We start from the raw sequence: 24,268 nt of genomic DNA, 5'->3' as shown, positions 1-24,268 counted from the left end.
TGCAACAACTTCACAATGCTAATTGTGGTGGCATGCTATATCGCTGGAAAATAAACTCTGTGCCCATATACTCTTGCAATTGAGGCATTAGATAATGTTCATGCCCATCCAGGTACTTAACTTGGCAAAAAAGAAGAATCTACAAATCTTGTTATAGCTCACATTGCAAAAACCATTCACCTTATTCAAGTAACATACACGTTCAATTACATGTTCTGCTCATTCCATATCTGAACATATATACAAATTTACTTTGCTACTGTTATGGAAGTTGGCTTCATCAATGAACACATTTTTATTAAGAAAATAATCTTCAGTCTGTACTTTGTTAAATTCTCTACACAAAACTCAGTGCATTTTTCTTTGTCACTTTCTCTTAAAGTCAACAGTTCTAATTTGTAGGATTTGAGTGACAGCCATTTTCTTAATACCTTCCACAATGTAACATTAGCCGTATTCAATTCTAAACTGACAAGTCTCTTATTTATCCAGACTGTGAAAGTTGTTGTTGTCGTTGTGGTCTTCAGTCCTGAGACTGGCTTGATGCAGCTCTCCATGCTACTCTATCCTGTGCAAGCTTCTTCATCTCCCAGTACCTACTGCAACCCACATCCTTATGAATTTGCTTAGTGTAGTCATCTCTTGGTCTCCCTGTACAATTTTTACCCTCCACACTGCCCTCCAATACTAAATTGGTGATCCCTTGATGCCTCAGAGCATGTCATACCAACCGATCCCTTCTTCTGGTCAAGTTGTGCCACAAACTTCTCTTCTCCCCAATCCTATTCAATACCTCCTCATTAGTTATGTGATCTACCCATCTAATCTGTAGCATTCTTCTGTAGCACCACATCACGAAAGCTTCTATTCTCTTCTTGTCCAAACTATTTATTGTCCATGTTTCACTTCCATACATGGCTACACTCCATACAAATACTTTCAGAAATGACTTCCTGACACTTAAATCTATACTCGATGTTAACAAATTTCTCTTCTTCAGAAACACTTTCCTTGCCATTACCAGTCTACATTTGATATCCTCTCTACTTCGACCATCATCAGTTATTTTGCTCCGCAAATAGCAAAACTCCTTTACTACTTTAAGTGTCTCATTTCCTAATCTAATTCCCTCAGCATCACCCGACTTAATTCGACTACATTCCATTATCCTCATTTTGTTTTTGTTGATGTTCATCTTATATCCTCCTTTCAAGACGCTATCCATTCCATTCAACTGCTCTTCCAAGTCCTTTGCTGTCTCTGACAGAATTACAATGTCATAAGCGAACCTCAAAGTTTTTATTTCTTCTCCATGGATTTTAATACCTACTCCGAATTTTTCTATTGTTTCCTTTACTGCTTGCTCAATATACAAATTGAATAACATCGGGGAGAGGCTACAACCGTGTCTCACTCCCTTCCCAACCGCTGCTTCCCTTTCATATCCCTCGACTCTTATAACTGCCATCTGCTTTCTATACAAATTGTAAATAGCCTTTTGCTCCCTGTATTTTACCCCTGTCACCTTTAAAATTTGAAAGAGAGTATTCCAGTCAACATTGTCAAAAGCTTTCTCTAAGTCTACAAATGCTAGAAGCATAGGTTTGCCTTTCCTTAATCTTTTTTCTAAGATAAGTCGTAGGGTCAGTATTGCCTCACGTGTTCCAGTATGTCTACGGAATCCAAACTGATCTTCCCTGAGGTTGGCTTCTACCAGTTTTTCCATTCGTCTGTAAAGAATTCGTGTTAGTATTTTGCAGCTGTGGCTTATTAAACTGATAGTTCGGTAATTTTCACATCTGTCAGCACCTGCTTTCTTTGGGATTGGAATCATTATATTCTTCTTGAAGTCTGAGGGTATTTCGCCTGTCTCATACATCTTGCTCACCAGATGGTAAAGTTTTGTCAGGATTGGCTCTCCCAAGGCCGTCAGTAGTTCCAATGGAATGTTTTCTACTCCAGGGGCCTTGTTTCGACCCAGGTCTATCAGTGCTCTGTCAAACTCTTCACGCAGTATCGTATCTCCCATTTTATCTTCATCTACAGCCTCTTCCATTTTCATAATTTTGTCCTCAAGTACATTGCCCTTGTTTAGACCCTCTATATACTCCTTCCACCTTTCTGCTTTCCCTTCTTTGATTAGAACTGGGTTTCCATCTGAGCTCTTGATATTCATACAAGCTCTTGATATTCATACAAGTGGCTCTCTTTTCTCCAAAGGTCTCTTTAATTTTCCTGTAGGTAGTATCTTTCTCACCCCTAGTGAGATAAGCCTCTACATCCTTACATTTGTCACCTAGCCATCCCTGCTTAGCCATTTTGCACTTCCTGTCGATCTCATTTTTGAGACGCTTGTATTCCTTTCTGCCTGCTTCATTTACTGCATTTTTATATGTTCTCCTTTCATCAATTAAATTCAATATTTCTTCTGTTACCCAAGGATTTCTACTAGCCCTCGTCTTTTTACCTACTTGATCCTCTGCTGCCTTCACTACTTCATCCTTCAGAGCTACCCATTCTTCTTCTAATGTATTCCTTTCCCCCATTCCTGTCATTTGTTCCCTTACGATCTCCCTGAAACTCTGTACAACCTCTGGTTCTTTCAGTCTATCCAGGTCCCATCTCCTTAAATTCCCACCTTTTTGCAGTTTCTTCAGTTTTAATCTACACGTCATAACCAATAAATTGTGGTCAGAGTCCACATCTGCCCCTGGAAATGTCTTACAATTTAAAACCTGGTTCCTAAATCTCTGTCTTAATCTATCTTAATCTATCTGATACCTTTTAGTATCTCCAGGGTTCTTCCATGTATACAACCTTCTTTCATGATTCTTAAACCAAGTGTTAGCTATGATTAAGTTGTGCTCTGTGCAAAATTCTACCAGGCGGCTTCCTCTTTCATTTCTTAGCCCCAATCCATATTCACCTACTATGTTTCCTTCTCTCCCTTTTCCTACACTCGAATTCCAATCACCCATGACTATTAAATTTTCGTCTCCCTTCACTATCTGAGTAATTTCTTTTATTTCATCATACATTTCTTCAATTTCTTTGTCATCTGCAGAGCTAGTTGGCATATAAATGTAAGACTGCCGAACTCATTCAATTACTGCATACAGCTTGTTGTCTGATTCTATACCGGTGTCCTGTATACACAATTCCGGTGAAATGATTATACAAATTAATAACAGTTTGTCTTTGAGGCAGTGGCTTGTGATATTTAGTCCTGAACTCTAGTAGCAGATTTGGAGTCATGAAACTATAAACAAGACTGTGCATGCTCTGCACCATTATAAACATCCATGATGATTGCTGGAATAACTCCTATGCATATGTCACCTAGCGTGAACATCATAAATAACTGTGTTGGGCTGGAACTGAACTCTACAACATACTGCATTCATTGTTGTATCAAACACTGCTGTGTTTACACTTTTAATTATTAAAGGTTACTTTGGTAGAACTAATTTATGAACACCCTGTATGCCTAAGACCATAGCGTAATGCCCATATAACAAAACCCACTACAATTAATATTTTGTGTAAAATTTAGAAATATAGGAATTTTTTCAGGTGGTTATTTAAAATACTCGTAAAGATTATGAACACTTAAATGATACGCCATGCAGCTATAATACTTCTGTCAGAGTTTACAGTCCAATTAGACTGATTACTGACATCTCTAGCTTCAGAAATCCTGACTACACCAATTTAGCAAACTGTACAGTCAGTACAACAAATCTTTGGCCCTCTGATCACTCTTGCCAGATAACTGAAACATTGAGAATTAATTAGTCACACAGTACACCCAAGATGACGCAGACTAGATGTGCAACTGGAATACTTTTACGAGTTCACAGTCTTCACTGTACTTGTCATGATGTGTATTGTGCAGAAAACATGCAGACATATGGAAAAACCAGAATGAATTTTTTACTCTGCAGTGGAGTGCGCACTGATTCTGCAGATTAAAACTGTGTGCAGACCGCAACTCGAGTCTAGGATTGTCACCTTTTGAAAGCAAGCGCTCTACAAACTGAACCTTTCCTCCTAGAGTGTGGGTCATGCTAGTTTCACAGAACTTCTGTGAAATTAGGAAGATAAGAGATGAAGTACTGGTGAAAGTAAAGGCATGCTGATAGGTCATGAGTTGTGCTTGGCCGCAGGTTCGTGTGACAGTCCTACCAGGAAGTTTCAAGTGGAATAACTTTTATAACATATTATTTAAACATCTGAACACAACATGTTTGATTAATTTCAAAAGGAAAAAATGTTCAAAACTGTAAGACCGCCCTATAAACTGGGACACCTGAAGTAAAAAACGTGGTAAAAGTGCAGTTATGGTGTCCACTGACTTTATTTTATGTGGTGCTGTTGGTGAAAGTTTGCATTATGAATGATGGCGGGTGAACATGACAAATCAAGTCAGGTATGAATAGCCAATTAGGTTGCTCATTCGTAATTTCCCCTGATTCCTAAACAAAGTTATCCAATATTTCACTACACTCGCAGCAATATCAATTGAGCTATCATGCCCCAACCCATCACAATCTTGGAAATTGTGACATACATTAAAAAAAAAAAAAAAAAAAAAAAAAAAAAAACAGGCCAATATGCATAACAAATTTATAAGGTCCCAATGCAACAACAAGCTTGGAAATAGTGACATACAGAAAAACACGCAAATACTCATGACAAAGCTATAAGTCTGAGCGATTCTCATTTGCTATTGTATAGTACCATATAACTGGCTACAAGTAATAATAATCAACTGATTAAAGCAACACACAATAGAAGAGCTGTGTAAGTCACCTGCAGGTGAAAATTATTTTATATGGGGAATACCCAGAGGCAACCAATCAGTCGGATTGGGCAGCCTACAAACAAGACATTAACTTATGTTGTTGTTGTCTTCCATCCTGAGACTGGTTTGATGCAACTCTCCATGCTACTCTATCCTGTGCAAGCTTCTTCATCTCCCAGTACTTACTGCAATTTCCATCATTCTGAATCTGCTTAGTGTACTCATCTCTTGGTCTCCCTCTACGATTTTTACCCTCCACGCTTCCCTCCAATACTAAATTGGTGATCCCTTGATGCCTCAGAACATGTCCTACCAATCGATCCCTTCTTCTGGTCAAGTTGTGCCACAAACTTCTCTTCTCCCCAGTCCTATTCAATACCTCCTCATTAGTTATGTGATCTACCCATCTAATCGTCAGCATTCTTCTGTAGCAACACATTTCCACAGCTTCTATTCTCTTCTTGTGTAAACTATTTATCGTTCATGTTTCACTTCCATACATGGCTACGCTCCATACAAATACTTTCAGAAACAACTTCCTGACACTTAAATCTATACTCGATGTTAACAAATTTCTCTTCTTCAGAAACGCTTTCCTTGCCATTGCCAGTCTACCTTTTAAATCCTCTCTACTTCGACCATCATCAGTTATTTTGCTCCCCAAATAGCAAAACTCCTTCACTACTTTCAGTGTCTCATTTCCTAATCTAATTCCCTCAGCATCACCCGACTTAATTCGACTACATTCCATTATCTTCGTTTTGCTTTTGTTGATGTTCATTTTATACCCTCCTTTCAAGACGCTATCCATTCCATTCAACTGCTCTTCCAAGACCTTTGCTGTCTCTGACAGAATTACAATGTCATCGGCGAACCTCAAAGTTTTTATTTCTTCTCTATGGATTTTAATACCTACTTCAAATTTTTCTTTTGTTTCCTTCACTGCTTGTTCAATATACAGATTGAATAACATCGGAGATAGGCTACAACCCTGTCTCACTCCCTTCCCAACCACTGCTTCCCTTTCATGTCCCTCGACTCAACTGCCAAATTGTACAAATTGTAAATAGCCTTCGCTCCCTGTATTTTACCTCTGCCACCTTCAGAATTTGAAAAAGAGTATTCCAGTCAACATTGTCAAAAACTTTCTCTAAGTCTACAAATGCTAGAAACGAAGGTTTGCCTCTCCTTACTCTAGCTTCTAAGATAAGTTGTAGGGTCAGTATTGCCTCATGTGTTCCAGTATTTCTACGGAATCCAAACTGATCTTCCCCGAGGTCGGCTTCTACTAGTTTTTCCACTCGTCTGTAAAGAATTTGCGTTAGTATTTTGCATCCTTGACTTATTAAACTGATTGTTCGGCAATTTTCACACATGTCAGCACTGCACAAATTGCAAAAGAAAAGATAGTAACCCACATTAACATTAGCAAACCAAAACCTAGCACTAATAACACCAAACTGAAAAGCAAGTGTGAATGCTATGTACCATTATATGGTCAGTAATACTTATTGACCATTTTATGAATTCAAGTAGTTTAGATAGTGCATGAATGGATAAAAATGAATAACAAATGAAAAGCAGGAAATAGTCTGCAGTGTACAGGGATGAAATTTCGTCAATTATTCTTAAAAATTGCAATCCTTTACTCTTTCCAATTCTAGTTCATCTGACCAATTAAGGTTTAAATAAAGAGTGTTTCCATCTAAATTAAAATTCGTTACAGACCACTGCAAAAAAGGGGCAATGCTGATAAAGTTGAAACTACTGACCTTAAGTAGTGTTAAAAAATTATTTTACTCAGATTAGACATCTGTCTCAGAAACAGTAGTACGAGAAATACAAAATTCTTTCAAAATGGCTGTGAGAACTATGGGACTTAACTTCTAAGGTCATCAGTCCCCTAGAACTTAAAACAACTTAAACCTAACTAACATATGGACATTACACACATCCATGCCCGGAGCAGGATTCGAACCTGCAACCGTAGCTGTAGCTGTAGCTGTCGCGCGGTTCCAGACAGTAGTGTCTAGAACCGCTCGGCCATCCCGGCCGGCAAAATTCTTTCAGAAAAGGTTGTTGTTGTTGTCTTCAGTCCTGAGACTGGTTTGATGCAGCTCACCATGCTATTCTATCCTGTGCAAGCTTCATCTTCCAGTACATACTGCAACCTACATCCTTCTGAATCTGCTTAGTGTAGTCACCTCTTGGTCTCCCTCCAAGCTGCCCTCCAATACTAAATTGGTGATCCCTTGGTGCCTCAGAACATGTCATACCAACCGATCCCTTCTTCTGGTCAAGTTCTGCCACAAACTTCTCTTCTCCCCAATCCTATTCAATACCTCCTCATTAGTTATGTGATCTACCCATCTAATCTTTAGCATTCTTCTGTAGCACCACATTTCGAAAGCTTCTATTCTCTTCTTGTCCAAACTATTTATCGTCCATGTTTCACTTCCATACATGGCTACACTCCATACAAATACTTTCAGAAACGACTTCGTTGTTGTTGTTGTTGTTGTTGTTGTTGTTGTCTTCAGTCCTGAGACTGGTTTGATGCAGCTCTCCATGCTACTCTATCCTGTGCAAGCTGCTTCATCTCCCAGTACCTACTGCAACCTACATCCTTCTGAATCTGCTTAGTGTACTCATCTCTCGGTCTCCCTCTACGATTTTTACCCTCCACGCTGCCCTCCAATGCTACATTTGTGATCCCTTGATGCCTCAAAACATGTCCTACCAACCGATCCCTTCTTCTAGTCAAGTTGTGCCACAAACTTCTCTTCTCCCCAATCCTATTCAATACCTCCTCATTAGTTACGTGATCTATCCACCTTATCTTCAGTATTCTTCTGTAGCACCACATTTCGAAAGCTTCTATTCTCTTCTTGTCCAAACTAGTTATCGTCCATGTTTCACTTCCATACATGGCTACACTCCAAACAAATACTTTCAGAAACGACTTCCTGATACATAAATCTATATTCGATGTTAACAAATTTCTCTTCTTCAGAAACGCTTTCCTTGCCATTGTCAGTCTACATTTTATATCCTCTCTACTTCGACCATCATCAGTTATTTTACTTCCTAAATAGCAAAACTCCTTTACTACTTTAAGTGTCTCATTTCCTAATCTAATTCCCTCAGCATCACCCGATTTAATTTGACTACATTCCATTATCCTCGTTTTGCTTTTGTTAATGTTCATCTTATATCCTCCTTTCAAGACACTGTCCATTCCGTTCAACTGCTCTTCCAAGTCCTTTGCCGTCTCTGACAGAATTACAATGTCATCGGCGAACCTCAAAGTTTTTACTTCGTCTCCATGAATTTTAATTCCTACTCCAAATTTTTCTTTTGTTTCCTTTATTGCTTGCTCAATATACAGATTGAATAACATCGGGGAGAGGCTACAACCCTGTCTCACTCCTTTCCCAACCACTGCTTCCCTTCCATGCCCCTCGACTCTTATGACTGCCATCTGGTTTCTGTACAAATTATAAATAGCCTTTCGCTCCCTGTATTTTACACCTGCCACCTTTAGAATTTGAAAAAGAGTATTCCAGTCAACATTGTCAAAAGCTTTCTCTAAGTCTACAAATGCTAGAAACATAGGTTTGCCTTTTCTTAATCTTTCTTCTAAGATAAGTCGTAAGGTCAGTATTGCCTCACGTGTTCCAACATTTCGACGGAATCCAAACTGATCCTCCCCGAGGTCTGCATCTACCAGTTTTTCCATTCGTCTATAAAGAATTCGCGTTAGTATTTTGCAGCCGTGGCTTATTAAACTGATAGTTCGGTAATTTTCACATCTGTCAGCACCTGCTTTCTTTGGGATTGGAATTATTATATTCTTCTTGAAGTCTGAGGGTATTTCGCCTGTCTCATACATCTTGCTCACCAGCTGGTAGAGTTTTGTCATGACTGGCTCTCCCAAGGCCGTCAGTAGTTCTAATGGAATGTTGTCTACTCCGGGGGCCTTGTTTCGACTCAGGTCTTTCAGTGCTCTGTCAAACTCTTCACGCAGTATCGTATCTCCCATTTCGTCTTCATCTACATCCTCTTCTATTTCCATAATATTGTCCTCAAGTACATCGCCCTTGTATAAACCTTCTATATACTCCTTCCACCTTTCTGCCTTCCCTTCTTTGCTTAGAACTGGGCTGCCATCTGAGCTCTTGATATTCATACACGTGGTACTCTTCTCTCCAAAGGTCTCTTTAATTTTCTTGTAGGCAGTCTCTTACCCCTAGTGAGATAAGCTTCTACATCCTTACATTCGTTCTCTAGCCATCCCTGTTTAGCCATTTTGCACTTCCTGTCGATCTCATTTTTGAGACGCTTGTATTCCTTTTTGCCTGTTTCATTTACTGCATTTTTATATTTTCGCCTTTCATCAATTAATTTCAATATTTCTTCTGTTACCCAAGGATTTCTAGCAGCCCTCGTCTTTGTACCTACTTTATCCTCTGCTGCCTTCACTACTTCATCCCTCAGAGCTACCCATTCTTCTTCTACTGTATTTCTTTCCCCTATTCCTGTCAATTGTTCCCTTATACTCTCCCTGAAACCCTGTACAACCTCTGGTTCTTTCAGTTTATCCAGGTCCCATCTCCTTAATTTCCCACATTTTTGCAGTTTCTTCAGTTTTAATCTACAGGTCATAACCAATATATTGTGGTCAGAGTACACATCTGCCCCTGGAAATGTCTTACAATTTAAAACCTGGTTCCTAAATCTCTGTCTTACCATTATATAATCTATCTGATACCTTTTAGTATCTCCAGGGTTCTTCCACGTATACAACCTTCTTTCATGATTCTTAAACCAAGTGATACCTATGATTAAGTTGTGCTCTGTGCAAAATTCTACTAGGCGGCTTCCTCTTTCATTTCTTAGCCCCAATCCATATTCACCTACTATGTTTCCTTCTCTCCCTTTTCCTACACTCGAATTCCAGTCACCCATTACTATTAAATTTTCGTCTCCCTTCACTATCTGAATAATTTCTTTTATTTCATCGTACATTTCTTCAATTTCTTCATCATCTGCAGAGCTAGTTGGCATATAAACTTGTACTACTGTAGTAGGTGTGGGCTTCGTATCTATCTTGGCCACAATAATGCGTTCACTATGCTGTTTGTAGTAGCTTAACCGCATTCCTATTTTCCTATTCATTATTAAACCTACTCCTGCATTACCCCTATTTGATTTTGTACTTATAACCCTGTAGTCACCTGACCAGAAGTCTTGTTCCTCCTGCCACCGAACTTCACTAATTCCCACTATATCTAACGTTAACCTATCCATTTCCCTTTTTAAATTTTCTAATCTACCTGCCCGATTAAGGGATCTGACGTTCCACACTCCGATCCGTAGAACGCCAGTTTTCTTTCTCCTGATAACGACATCCTCCTGAGTAGTCCCCGCCCGGAGATCCGAATGGGGGACTATTTTACCTCCGGAATATTTTACCCAAGAGGATGCCATCATCATTTAATCATACAGTAAAGCTGCATGTCCTCGGGAAAAATTACGGCTGTAGTTTCCCCTTGCTTTCAGCCGTTCGCAGTACCAGCACAGCAAGGCCGTTTTGGTTAATGTTGCAAGGCCAGATCAGTCAATCATCCAGACTGTTGCCCCTACAACTACTGAAAAGGCTGCTGCCCCTCTTCAGGAACCACACGTTTGTCTGGCCTCTCAACAGATACCCCTCCGTTGTGGTTGCACCTACGGTACGGCCATCTGTATCGCTGAGGCACGCAAGCCTCCCCACCAACGGCAAGGTCCATGGTTCATGGGGGGAGGAAATGACTTCCTGACATTTAAATTTATACTCGATGTTAACAAATTTCTCTTCTTCAGAAACGCTTTCCTTGCCATTGCCAATCTACCTTTTAAATCCTCTCTACTTCGACCATCATCAGTTATTTTGCTCCCCAAATAGCAAAACTCCTTCACTACTTTAAGTGTCTCATTTCCTAATCTAATTCCCTCAGCATCACCCGACTTAATTCTACTATATTCCATTTCCTCGTTTTGCTTTTGTTGATGTTCATCTTATATCTTCCTTTCAAGACACTATTCATTCTGTTACTCATCATTATCTGCTATACCTGATCCAGTACATCCCATATCAATCAAATAAAACAAGAAAGAAAGGATTGCATGTACATTTCTATAGCTGATTTGGCAAAAGATGATTCCTGAAATTAGCACTGGACTCAACGCATCTGCTTTGCACGTCCGTCTCAACCAATTACATAACGCAATTTAGTGTACATTTTTATGGTAATAGCGACTCAGTGTTGTGGCAGCTGTACAGATGACTGCTGTTTTTAGCTGCAAACACCTGCACTTCAGAGTGGAATGTTGGAAACAGCACTGTCAGCTGTCAAGCTGCTGCCTTCAGCAACTCTGGTATAGATTTATCATATGAATTTGTTGTAGTTTATCATGAGCTGCTACTTTATAAAGGTGATAACTCAAAATATTAAAGAAACAGATGAAAGTCTTTAACAGAATTGGATTATACAAACTGGACATAAAGACACTAACATTATAATATAGCTTAGAGCTCTAGTCCAACTGTGGTGAAGTGTATTGTGCATCAAGTGTCAATCTGGCTCCAGTCTTGTTCATGCCGTATATCAATGACCTACCCATTATGCACAATTGCAAGGTATGCCAACAACAATTGTTAGCTGGGGACTCACAAGAAAATATGGCACTGCAATGTTTTAGTGCATATAAAGTTCAAGGAGTTACTCGATAAGAAACTGCCTAATCATTAAGCTTAGTGTTTTCTTTTCCAATCAAACTCTTTACTGAAGAGAGTGATGTTTTCTGTGTAGCATTAGACATATCTGTCTCAGGAATATCACATTTACCTTTCACACCAAAAAATAAGAAAATAAATTTGCACAATTAAGAACATTGTAGTGAGTTATGAACAAATGTGTATGGTGTGAACATTGTAGTGAGTTATGAGCAAATGTGTATGGTGTATCTTGCACTAATCAATCCAAACAAATATCCAAGGGAAGGGCGGGGGTGGGGAAAGCTGTTATATTTTTCTGCCAACTTCCAGAGAATAAAGTAGAATGAAAACTAAGAGAGTTGAAAATAACAAGGAATTCTACAAATTACAAGCTATGTTTAACTCAGTATACTTTCCAGCTGCTTGCATGAGGGTCTCCCACATGGATGGACATGTGGCCAGACCACTAGTAGAATACATAACAGCCACGAAAATGCAGTTATTCACACACTTGCCGTTAACAACATATCACAAGTAGTTCGTAAATCCACAGGGCAAACCAGGAAACAAAGTGTTTGAATATGGCATGGCACAAGTAAAGATCCTTTGGAGTGCCAGGGGGAGGAGAGAACCAGAAAGACTGACTTCATGTTTGTTGTCAGACACAAGTGTAAGAAAAAGCATCTAATTTTTATGCTAATATAGTGATTGTTTGCAAACTTGTGTTCACTATCATATTGGCAACTAAAGTAGGCCTACTGACATCAGTAAGTGCTCCCAACAATTTTATATTGAGTAAATAATTACTTGTAAGAGTTTTGAGTGTTCGTTACTATTGCAGTTCTTAAGGCAATTGTGTGACACACATACTTGTCATATTTTCAGACTAATCCTTCACAAGTACTGTATTCCAATGATACAATGGTATCATTGGAGAAATGACCAGGTTTCAGTTTTTACAGGAGTGACACATTTTCAAAACAAAAGTTCTGAATGTTCTCAGTGAAACAAATCTTAATCCACTGTCCAGTGATTTAGAAACAGAAACCTTCAATTGTAATTTGTAAAATTACAGCAAGCAACAATAGATAAGTCAAGTTTTAATTATTGCAATCTTATAAAAGAAAGGCTATTGGAAGCCATTCGAATTGGTCTGCAGGAGGTTATGTTATGAGCAAGATCTGTGACAAAAAGTATTGCACAGCGTACATAAACAAGTTAGCACAAATCAAAGTCGTAAAAAGGTGCAAGTTACATTAACATTCTGTGTCCGAGAGTTTATACAGTGACTGTTATGCAATGATTGGCTGTGAACTTGTTATTAGTCTTACGAATAGTGATAATTTACAATAATGCATTATGCAAACTGTGACAATAGTATTTGACCGTGAGCTACGTTATTTGTAAATTATACTTACCGTGTACATCATTTTCATTTCAATATTACAACTTGGAAGGACAGTGAAATTAGCGAATGTGTTAATGATTTACATGCCACACATTAATTACTGTCAATCAGGAAGACTTTGTTTGTTTACTGCACTCGAACAATCACATTACAGGATATCAGCAGTGTGTGAGACACAATCTGGTCATAAATCACAGGTGGCATAATCCACATCACTTCAGGCAGCTGGGTTACCTTCATAGTCTCGGATGTTATTGAATTTAGCATATGTCAAAATGCAGGAGTTAGTAAGAAACACATGTTCCTCGCGCCCCCCCCCCCCCCCCCCCCTCCCAAAAAAATTCCTGCACCAAGATATAGGTCTCCAGACGCAATGCTCTGAACACCATTCTGAATATGTTAATTTCGGAATATTTTTTTTAAATGCTATATCTCTGTAACAATTCTAGATATTTTGTTAGAGTTTATTTTATTTGAAAGATAATTGCTTTATGACTACAATGGTATCCTCCATTTGGACACAACTGTTAAGATTTTTTTACTGTCACCTTTCAATTTTTTTATAATTTACAATTTTTTTGATTTTTCCAAAAATGCTACTCCAGAAAAGTTAGATTTATTTTCTGCTGATTAGTACCATGTATTACTATATTATCTGTATTACTGTATATTCTCTCCACTTTTTTAACTTTCAAGGCTAATGTATGTCTTCACTGAAGCTCTTTCTTATGAATTTCTTTGTTACAATGTTTATTTCTATTGCCTTTATTACAGTTATTTCTTTTCACTTTCATTGATGGAGAATTTCTTTTCACTTTCATTGTTGTAGACATTCTTACACTTTGCCGTAGTTTGTTGTCAGTTTCCTTGTCATAGTTGTTCATTGCAGGTATCTGTATTGGAGTTGTTCAGTGCTAATTTGTTTACTGAAGAGACTTCTAAGAAATCTGAGACCATCCGGTGAGTTCCGTGTTTTCACGAGGAATTTGTCAGTTGACACAGCTGCAGTGTGTTTTGTGAACAGGACTGTTTGAAAAGTCTTCGGACTGGGATCACAGGTGAATGAAGTGTGCTGAGGACCACAGGTGAGTGAAGTGTGCTGGCTATTTGCTTATCCATAATAGAGTGATGTATAAGGAAGGGAAAAAAAATAATAAATAAATAAATAAAATAACAGACTTCGTTCAGGTTGTGAATAAGTGTTCTCATTTGAAGACTCTGTTTCAAAATGAAGATGTTTCCAGTGAAGACTTTTTGTATTCTAAATGTTTTGACAGAGTAACAACAATGATACTATCTGAACTAGGTGAATCCTCCCATGGTGCAGATTTTGCATCAATAGACGAAGAATTAAATACTCTGAATCAATCAACTACAGAGGTAGGTGTTAGTCTTGTTAAGACACTGTGATCAGTGATTGGTGGTGGTGGTGGTTGTTAGTGTTTAACGTCCCGTCGACAACGAGGTCATTAGAGACGGAGCGCAAGCTCGGGTTAGGGAAGGACTGGGAAGGAAATAGGTCATGCTCTTTCAAAGGAACCATCCCGGCATTTGCGTGAAATGATTTAGGGAAATCACGGAAAACCTAAATCAGGATGGCTGGAGACGGGATTGAAACGTCGTCCTCCCGAATGCGAGTCCAGTGTGCTAACCACCTCGCTCGGTTTGTGATCAGTGAAGTCGAGTCATAAGCTCTATGCATCAAGAAAGTGCAGAGAAATTACTAAAGCTATGGATGAATACACTACATCAGAACTGACCACACTCTTCAAAGTAGAAATTCTATCTTCAGAAGAAAATGAACCAACGCACTCTTGCACCTCTTGCCAGGAATTTTTCGCAAATATCAATTCAGCTGTTGTGCATCCCACAGTGAAATGGTGCAAGTTTTAGCTACTATTCAAGATACATTTTCAAAGAAAACAATTTTCAATCACATTCCATCGGTATCAAAGTACATGGTAGACAAATCAAGAAATGTGAGATCTGTAAAAGGAGTCCTTGGAAGACCAGATCCCTATTATAGTCATCCTGTAGAAGCAGCTCAAGTTCAAATAGTGCAGTCATTTTATCTGGAAGATAAATGGGAATGTTCTCACCAGTTCGCCAACAAAAAAGAAACTATAACTCTTAACAGTTGAAGGTCAAAAAGTTCTGAAGAGGTACAACACTCACAGTATTAAAGAAACTTTTGCAATTTACATGAACAAATGGTTCAAATGGCACAACGGGGCTTAACATCTGAGGTCATCAGTCCCCTGGACTTAGAACTACTTGAACCTAACTAACCTAAGCACATCACACACATCCATGCCTGAGGCAGGATTCGAACCTGCGACCGTAGCAGCAGCACGGTTCCAAGCTGAAGCGCATAGCACAACTCAAAACACAACGGCTGGCTCATAGGAGCAACTGTACAACTTCACATATTGGAAAATCAAAATTTTATGCACTATGTCAAAGTGGGTAGTTCCACACCCACCTAGAGATGTCCGTTTTTGTGTGTACTGTGCAAATTTTGAACTTTGTTTGGTAACTTTGAAGAACTTACTGGAGCATGTGACATATGACACCTTAGTTGGGCATATGAAGTCATTAGTAGTCTGTGACAAGGCGAGAGACTTGTTTGTTTGGTAAATGCGGTGACTGCCATGGAAAGGGAGGACTGTCTTTACAGGCACTTCATCTGGAAGATGTAGCAGATAACTCTGCAGGAATTACATATGTGACAAGGGAGATTGTTGCCTTTGACATTATCATTGATGTACTTGGTAATCCATCAAAGAAAGCACTAACACACCAGCATCTGAAGAAATTGCAACACCACATTGCAGAAGTGGAAGAGTGCGTAGAAGCTGAAGAACTATATTTAATGCGCCTCTGGGATTTTTCTAAGAACTGGACTGTAATTCTCCCACAAGAAGTACATGGGTATCATTGGAGAAATGACAAGGTTTCAGTTTTTACAGGAGTGACATATTTTCAAAACAAAACCACAAGTGTTGCAATTATAAGTGATGACATAGGACATAACTCAGCACATACATGCTTTGCTAGCAATGCGCAAAATTCTTCAGCTGCAAACAGGGGCAGAGAAGATTATCATTACTTCTGATGGTGCTCCTAGTCATTTTAAAACTCACTACCAGCTGTTTGAATTGAGTAAGTCGCTTGTGCCAACTGGCTGGGTATACAGTACTACTGGTCACAGGAAGTCACCTTGTAGTGGTGTAGAAGGCCTGCTGAAGCACCATGCTACAAAACAATCTTTCCACTCAAATACAGCTGCAATTCAGAATGGTGAGGATTTTACGAGAGTCGTCAAATCTTCCATCCACAGACCTGATTCTTTTGTCCAAAGAGGAAATCGAAGAATTCCACAAGCAGAAAAAAAAAGAATGATCTAAACTACTCCTGTGAAGGGAATTCAGAACACACATTTTTGGACTCAAAGTGATGGGGGAACTCTTATTGCATGCACTTTAAAGAGCAACAAAGAAGAAATTTCATTAGTTCACCAACACCTCAGAAACAGAAGAATAATATTCAGTCTCACAACCTGAGCAGGGGGATGTTTGAGGTGTGTGTGTGTGTGACTGTGGATTGCAGAGATTATAGACACCAGTTATGCATTAAACAAAATTGTAACTAACATTATGCTACCACATAGACCAGCTGCAGGATATAGGTTTCCTGCCGAAGGATAGCAAGAACACCATCAGTGCTCACTTTCTGTTCACAATGGATTGAAGATTTGTAAAGTTCTCCAGTTACTATTGGTTCAACAAGAAGGTTTCACTCTATATCAAAGGAAGATACTGAAGCAGTGGGACACATTTTTAGTTCACTGACTGGCTAAAAGGCTTTGGACCTCTAAAATACATTTTGGAACCATTAAAATGTTTGAAAAATGAGTCGCTTACTCATCTTTCAAAACTAAAATTATGTTAAATAAGATTATGTTTTGATTTTTATGGACCTGTTATGTGATAATTAGGTTATACAAGTAAAAAATTTCGATTGTTCAACCTGAAAGAGGAAGCTCTCCTTTTCAAGGAATGTAGAACTATATAGTACTATATAGTACTAAACAACAGAAAAAAAATCAAAATTTTCTGCATTAGTATTTTTAAAAAATTCCATAAATTATAAAAAAGTTCAGAATGCTATAGTAAAAGAACTTTGACAGGAAAGTCCAACTGGAGGCTTTCTTTGTAATCATAAAGGAATTATCTTTCAAATAATAAAAAACCAGCAAAATATCTGGCACTGTTCCAGAGATACAGCATTTTAATTTTTTTCAAAAATCCACATCTTCTAAATGGTGTCATCTTTGGAGTGCTGTATATCTGAGCAGAAACTTTTTTGGCGATAACGAAAAATATGCATTCCTTGCTTAGTCCTTCATTTTAACATATGCAAAATCCAATAACATCCAAGACTATGAAGATAAGATTTTTTCCTTGACTGCCTGAATTGATATGGACTATGTTAGGTGATTCAACATCAAAATTCGATTAAAGTATTTCGACTGTAAACCTTGTGTGGAATATACCATTTGAAATCGCTCACTCAAGACAATCACATTTCAGTCAGATTCGACGGAGGCACACCCACTGATTGCATATTGGCACAAGTAAATAGGGAATTGTTACAACAGTAACAAACTCGTAGCTCCAGAACATATTCCTCAATTCAAGATTGCTTTCAAGCCTATGCAGTATAAATTTTTTAAAAATGGATGTTCATGAGAGAGAAATTACTTACACTGCCATCAATAGTATTTTCTAAACCTGTAGAATGAGTTTTAAAATACAATCAGTATAATAGTTTAAACAATGATGTACACTTTTATAACAGCAGGAAGTATAATGATTACCAAAGACTGGTGTACAACACAATCCATCGCGTATAGGTACATAATAATTTAACAAACTCCCAAAAGTACCATATCTCAAGACGTTACACGAAAATTTAGAATTTGCAGCTTTTGTATTTTTCAGTTGCAGTGTGTGTCACAAATGTTTTAGAGCATTAAAGAATATTTGACACACAAATGGATCACCTTCACTTGTACCATATTAATGATAAGGAACTTGATACATTGTGCTAGTATAACTGTTCCCAGGAGGTACCGGTATGGTATGAATTTTAACACACATACACAATCTGCAGCAAACTTATTTCACTATGGAGAATAAATAACTATATGTATTATGTATGTTTGTGCACTTACATGTACCACATTTTCTTTTTTCCAATGCTGATATATCCGTTATATAATGACCCATGGCCAGCTATATTAATTACTAAAGTAAAAGTCGTGTGGTACATTAAATTGTTACTAAAGCCGATAACTCGTTCTAATAACTAATGTGATCGTGGAAAACCTGAGCTAGTAGTTGGTGACAAAAAGCAGCTGCAATTTTCAAATTAGAGTATTTCTTGCCAATTAAAAAAAAAGTTTAATTTGGTAAACGTAAGCGCAAATAGCGGAGAGCAATTTCGTAACAGTTTCGAAAGCTGCCTCACATTGTATATCTTCATTTACTTCGTAAGTCCATACAGGAAACAAAAAAGTGCATGGATAAATACATGTAAGAATCTCTTTAGAGCGTTGTCTGGGTAGTACGTTCAAGCCACTTCTTCTAGTGGGCTGTTTAAAGGATAGGGGGCTTGCACATAGAATTATAGAAGCGCAGTGGCCAAAAATCCGATTCCATCTATTGCATTATGACGCTATGCACATGATCTCTCTTCACCAGAGTAACATGCGTAGCCCGAAGATACGTATGTTGAATGGCTATATCTCATCCATAATCAAAACATATTCGTATGGTATGTGGACTGTAAATACAAATAAACAAGCATTAAAAGCCAGTACAACTCGTGACCATTTCCTTAAATTGTAAGCATACTATACGCACAATATAACTTCGCACTCTTTGCTGTGGATGCTCGTAGCGTTAAAACACGATCGCCGCTTACTTGCATAGTTAATGTTGGCAACGGATGGAAACAAATCGAAACTGCACGAACTCATTCGAATTTCACCGATTGCTCCGCGCCAAAACTTAAAAAAAAAAAAAAGCCTTATCCCCAAGGTCAATGATACTCTCCTGTATTTACTGCAGTTATCTTCAAGAGTCCTGATAACATTACTTCCGTAAAATACCAGACAAAAAGCTCTACCTTAAGCCATAAATCGTATATATTAATAACAAATACAAAATAAATCATGATTTGTTACTTAAAATGTTACCTATTTTTACCGTTAGTAGAACCATACTGAAAACCGGATACCAAGGGGTTGATCAACAAATCAAAAGCCACTAAGGAGGCCAACGTCTTCAATAAAACAATTGATATGTAGACCAAACATCAGCTAATAAGTAGGCCGCATACATATCAAAATAATCAATAAACGAACCCTCGCATTAACTACCTTAACTCCGTATAGCTGATTTTTGCTAAGTTATTTGACACGAGTTCCCGTGCTAGGTCAGAATGTCTTTTTTGGGAATTGATGATGTATTTTAGTGATGTTTGAGCTCCGTTGATGCAATCTGTTGGAACGTGAGGATGATTCCCCATCATTCGCCTTCCACAATCGTAATTTGTCGCAGTTGCAAGAAATTTCATATATAATCGTCACGCGTTGAAACTGGTCACATACTGTTAAACGCGGCTGTAAGTGGTATCACAAGACAGACATCACAGACATGTCGGATCTGACACTGACTTGTGGTAGGAATGATAATAGTGCTTTAGCCGTTACAGAATGCTTTGTGCTCTCCTTACTTTGAAACTGACAGAATGGGAACGTGAACTGATAGCACTGCGGGAGGGAGGCGGGGCTTGTCGCTGTCGTATCGTTCTACTCCCACGGTAAGCCAAGCTACTCCTCTTTAAAATTCGCGGCAAAACCGCCAGCCAGTATTACATATATGATCTGTACAGTAAAGTCACTGGCGTAGTACGCTATCGCCATATTGAAATAGCAGCATCCGTCTCGTGGTATGAACATTCACACATTAAAACTCTCGATTTTATCAATGACAGTGTAGTCTTAAGAAACTTTAGTACAAAATGCAGCAATGCACGCCTAAAAATTTTAAAATGAATTACAATACACACACACATATACACATTCCCATCGCACAGTAGTGTTCCTATTGAGTTCCAGATATACGTGCACTGGAAAACATTTTAACAGGCACCAGGAATCAAATAAGTGGCGGTCAACCTCACGTTCAGCATAACCCAAATTCATGAACACCGTCTAGCCGATGTTTCTATTACTTTGAACATAATCGAAAGTCAGTACAGTAGTTACATAATTAAACGAAAGCTGAGAAATATTCACGGTCAGCATTGGCTATGACATTCGAGGGTACGCACAAAGAAGTCAAAAACTGAAGAAGCACGAGTATAGCAAATGAATACCCAGTCAAAATTAGGAATCTGAGGCGACAGTATTAACTGTTCATGGGAACAGAGACAAACGAAAGGCTTTTTCACATTGCAGAGCATGCGAACTCTAATGTCATGCAATTAAAAAAAAAAAAAACATTTCCAACAATTTATCACACCAACCTGACATTTATAACAATTCTCGTACCTTCGAGGTGAACACCACCACATTCACGTCAGTAACACTTGGTGACGTTATCTTAACTACACTTTCGGATATATCTGTTAGAATCCCCGTCACCAGTGTTAGCAACCTGCAACATGAAAATTCCTTGCTAATGTTAGTAATTATACCACACTTGTTCGAAAAATAAAGCAAACTTTCCATTATTCCTCCAATATGCTCTCATATTCGCCCTAACAACTTAATATATCATGTAGTAGTCCTATATAAATGTATTAGGGCTTCTTTCAATTTATTACACAAAAATTTCTCGTTTGCAGTTGCATTACTCATTAAAAAGTGAAAGGTATATAAGAAGAAAATCGGGTGCGCTGATTTAAATTTGTTTACCATGAACACGAATAAACTTTGAATTTGTATTTCATATAAATGGCTGCCTTTTGAAGAACTTGGTGTCTGTAAACGTAAATTATCGAGGTTTGATTTTCGTTAAGTTTTTTAAGGTGCAGGCCCATGTGGCCGATCGGTTCTAAGCGCTTCAGTCTGGAGCCGCGCGACCGCACCGGTCACAGGTTCCAATCCTGCCTCGGGCATGGATGTGTGTGATATCCTAAGGTTAGTTAGCTTTAAGTAGTTCTAAGGGACTGATGACCTCAGATGTATAGTCCCATAGTGCTCAGAGTCATATTAACCTTTTTTTTAAGGTCATTCAGCGTTAAAAGTAGCGACTGATAGGCCTAATTTGTTTAGGTATATCAGTAGAGTATACATGCAGCTCTAACAGGTCACTACAATAAAATGTAAAAACACATATATCGGGATAATTACTGAGAATAGTGCGGTCATGGCTGATGAAAGCGCTTGCTGCCACAGGTTAGTTAAAATTTTAAATGATTTCTTTGGGGTGATTGCAGTTGGAAAGAAGAAGCGATTCCTTGAATAGAATAGAAACTTTACTGTCACCTAACATGTCCTATGCAATAAGATGATTGGTCATAGGTGACTCGTCAGTTTAAAGCTGCTTTCTAATTGTAAGTATACAGAATAATTACAGTATTTGGTAATTTAAGTACCACAAAATTACTTAAAATAATCATGTTGGAAATAAAGTAAAATTAAGAATAAATATTTACTTAAAGTACTTTTTTAGCATAACGGAATAAAATTTAACATCAGGCACAGATACTTGAGGCAGTCAGTCATAATATTTACTTTGTAGGTGTTTTTGTAAATGATGTCCAAATTCTTCTGGTTCATAATTTTTACATTTTTCACAGGCTTTATTTCCCAGCCTCCTACCCATATAGTAAGGTGTTTTCTCCAGCAGTTTTAGTCTATGAGTCGGTTACTTGTACTGATATTTGTTTCTTGTTTTATAATCATGCTTAAACAGGTTATCCTCAAAAAAGTTGTGGGTTTTGTTTAGAAAACTTAATTGTCTCATAGATATAGAGGCCAGGAACAGTTATAAGATCAAGGGCCTTGAACAGAAGTCTGTACGATTGTCTTTTTTTTGCACCTGCCGTGGTTCTAATGATTTTTTTATGTATCCTAAAGACACTCTGTAATTTTGTTTTCTCTGTTCCCCAAAAAATTATGCCATATCTAATCACAGATACAAAACATACATGATATACAACTTTTTTGGCTGGTGTTTCTATTATACTGCTTATAACATTCGTTGCAAATATTAGACTATTGAGACGGTGACACAGGCGTCTACGTGGGCTATGATAAATTCTTGTGCAGCATTACACATAGAAATCTGGTACATTTTGTGATGGCAAGGTGATATTCCTTATATGGTATTTTTAGTATATCTCGTACAGCTTGTTTTGTGGTAAAGTGAGTGATTCGTGTCTTTGTTACTTTTAATTTCAGACCAAGACGGAAGACCAGACGAATTATATGCAAATCAAAAGACAGCTAAAAGTGCGTCCATAATTATGGTGAGAAAGTAAGAACGAAATTTTCCAAAGTAAACATACACTCAGATAGCCATGGGCGTGAACTCACAAAAATTTTACGTTATAGACGTGGTACAAACGCATCCAGTTAACCTGGAACTTCATCAAATGCAAATGAATGCACTTTAATAGTGGGAGGAGCCAATTACGTTTACAAAAATGAATTATTGAGTGTCGTCGAAAACTTAAAGGAAATACTGGATACCAATCAGAATAAAACAATGATCGTCATTGGAATCCCCCTTAGACACGACCGCATAAGCGATTGTTTTTTTTATTGTCATTTTGCACCTCATACAAGGTGGGCTGGCAGCGGATAGTTTTACTCCGCTCTTCAGCCACAAGCAGTACAATAAGAGAGAAAACCAATGAAGACAGAAAAGTAACATAATGGCGATTAAAAAACAGTAGATACAATAATTAAAAAACATGAAGCCGTTCACACTCGACAAAAGACAAGAAAACTGGCGGCACTGTGCACAAACACTGATGATTTAGACGACACACGTGAACAAAGGAGCGTCGGCAGCGAAAAACACTGAATCACTAACACGACAGCACACACTATAAACCGATAGCGATGATCTCCGGCACGCGAATTTCCACTTAACGTGTGCGAGTCCCAGGACCTGCCTAGAGGGGAAGAAGATGGTGGGGGAGGGAGAGGGGAGAACAGAGAGGAGATGGGGGGAGGAATGAAGGTATGGGGGTGGGGGAAGCCTGTGGTAGGAGGGGGGAGGAAGGAGGGAAGGGAGGGAGGGTGCCCTGAGGAAAGAAACACAGAAAGTGGGAGGGGAGGATCAAAGTTGATAGGAGGGGTAGATGGAAAGGAGAGGGCATCATCAGGGAGGGGGAGCTGGCGGTGGCCACCTTGGGAGAGGGTAAGGAGAGTGGAGAGATGGTGAGCAGGTGGGACGTGGAAATACAGGTGCGGCAGTGGACGGGGGTGGGAGAGGATGTGAGAGACAAGCAGGTGAGGGGGATCTAGTTTACGGGAGGTGTAGAGGATCCATATCCGTTCGAGGAAAAGGAGGAGGTGGGGGAACGGAATAAGGTCATACAGGATCCGCATGGGGGAGGGGAGATGGATGTGATGGGCAAGGCGAAGAGCATGGCATTCAATAATTTGAAGGGATTTGTAAAAGGCAGGAGGAGCGGAGATCCAAGCAGGGTGGGCATAGCAAAGGATAGGGCGTATGAGAGATTAATAGCTGTGGAGGATGGTGGAGGGGTCCAGACCCCATGCACGGCCAGAAAGGAGCTTGAGGAGACGGAGTCGGGAGCGTGCCTTGGCTTGGGTTGTCCAGAGATGAGGGGTCCACGAGAGGCGACGGTCAAGGGTGATGCCAAGGTACTTAAGGGTGGGGGTGAGCGCAACAGGATGGCCATAGATGGTGACATAGAAGTCGAGGAGGCGGAAGGAAGGGGTGGTTTGGCCTACAATGATCACCTGGGTTTTGGAAGCATTGACCTTAAGCAACCACTGGTTGCACCAAGTGGTGAACCGGTCAAGATGGGATTGGAGAAGGTGTTGGGAGCGCTGCAGGGTAGGGGTGAGGGCAAGGAAGGTGGTGTCATCGGCGTACTGGAGAAGGTGGGTGGGGGCTGAAGGCGGCAGCATGTCCACCATATACAAAAGGTACAGAAGAGGGGAGAGGACGGAATCTTGGGGCACACTGGCAGAGGGGAAGAAGGTTTAGGAATCCGTGTTATAGATAATGACGTAGGAAGG

The 24,268-nt window shown here is 39.0% G+C and overlaps 1 protein-coding gene across 6 annotated transcripts in view; it reads right to left on the bottom strand.

Annotated features, from left to right (window-relative positions):
- The window catches only part of LOC126344778 (maternal effect protein staufen-like), a 169,707-nt gene extending 149,005 nt beyond the window's left edge, over positions 1-20,702 (bottom strand). Inside the window, exons 1-2 of one of the 6 annotated variants that reach the window (XM_050002048.1) lie at positions 18,900-18,965; positions 18,209-18,819 (exon numbers count right to left, since the gene is read on the bottom strand). In XM_050002048.1, coding sequence (XP_049858005.1) covers positions 18,209-18,306 — 98 coding nt within the window. In that variant the 5' untranslated portion in view covers positions 18,307-18,819; positions 18,900-18,965. Of the gene's footprint in view, positions 1-18,208; positions 18,820-18,899; positions 19,041-19,417; positions 19,878-20,109; positions 20,391-20,568 lie in introns of those variants that run through there. The other 5 variants (XM_050002049.1, XM_050002051.1, XM_050002050.1 and 2 more) reach the window with 5 other exon arrangements.
- Positions 20,703-24,268: the final 3,566 nt, after the last annotated feature.

Source organism: Schistocerca gregaria, chromosome 1, assembly GCF_023897955.1.
Source record: "Schistocerca gregaria isolate iqSchGreg1 chromosome 1, iqSchGreg1.2, whole genome shotgun sequence".
Lineage (NCBI taxonomy): Eukaryota > Metazoa > Arthropoda > Insecta > Orthoptera > Acrididae > Schistocerca > Schistocerca gregaria.
Note: the sequence above shows the minus strand (reverse complement) of the source record. Positions and strands in the feature narration are given on the sequence as shown.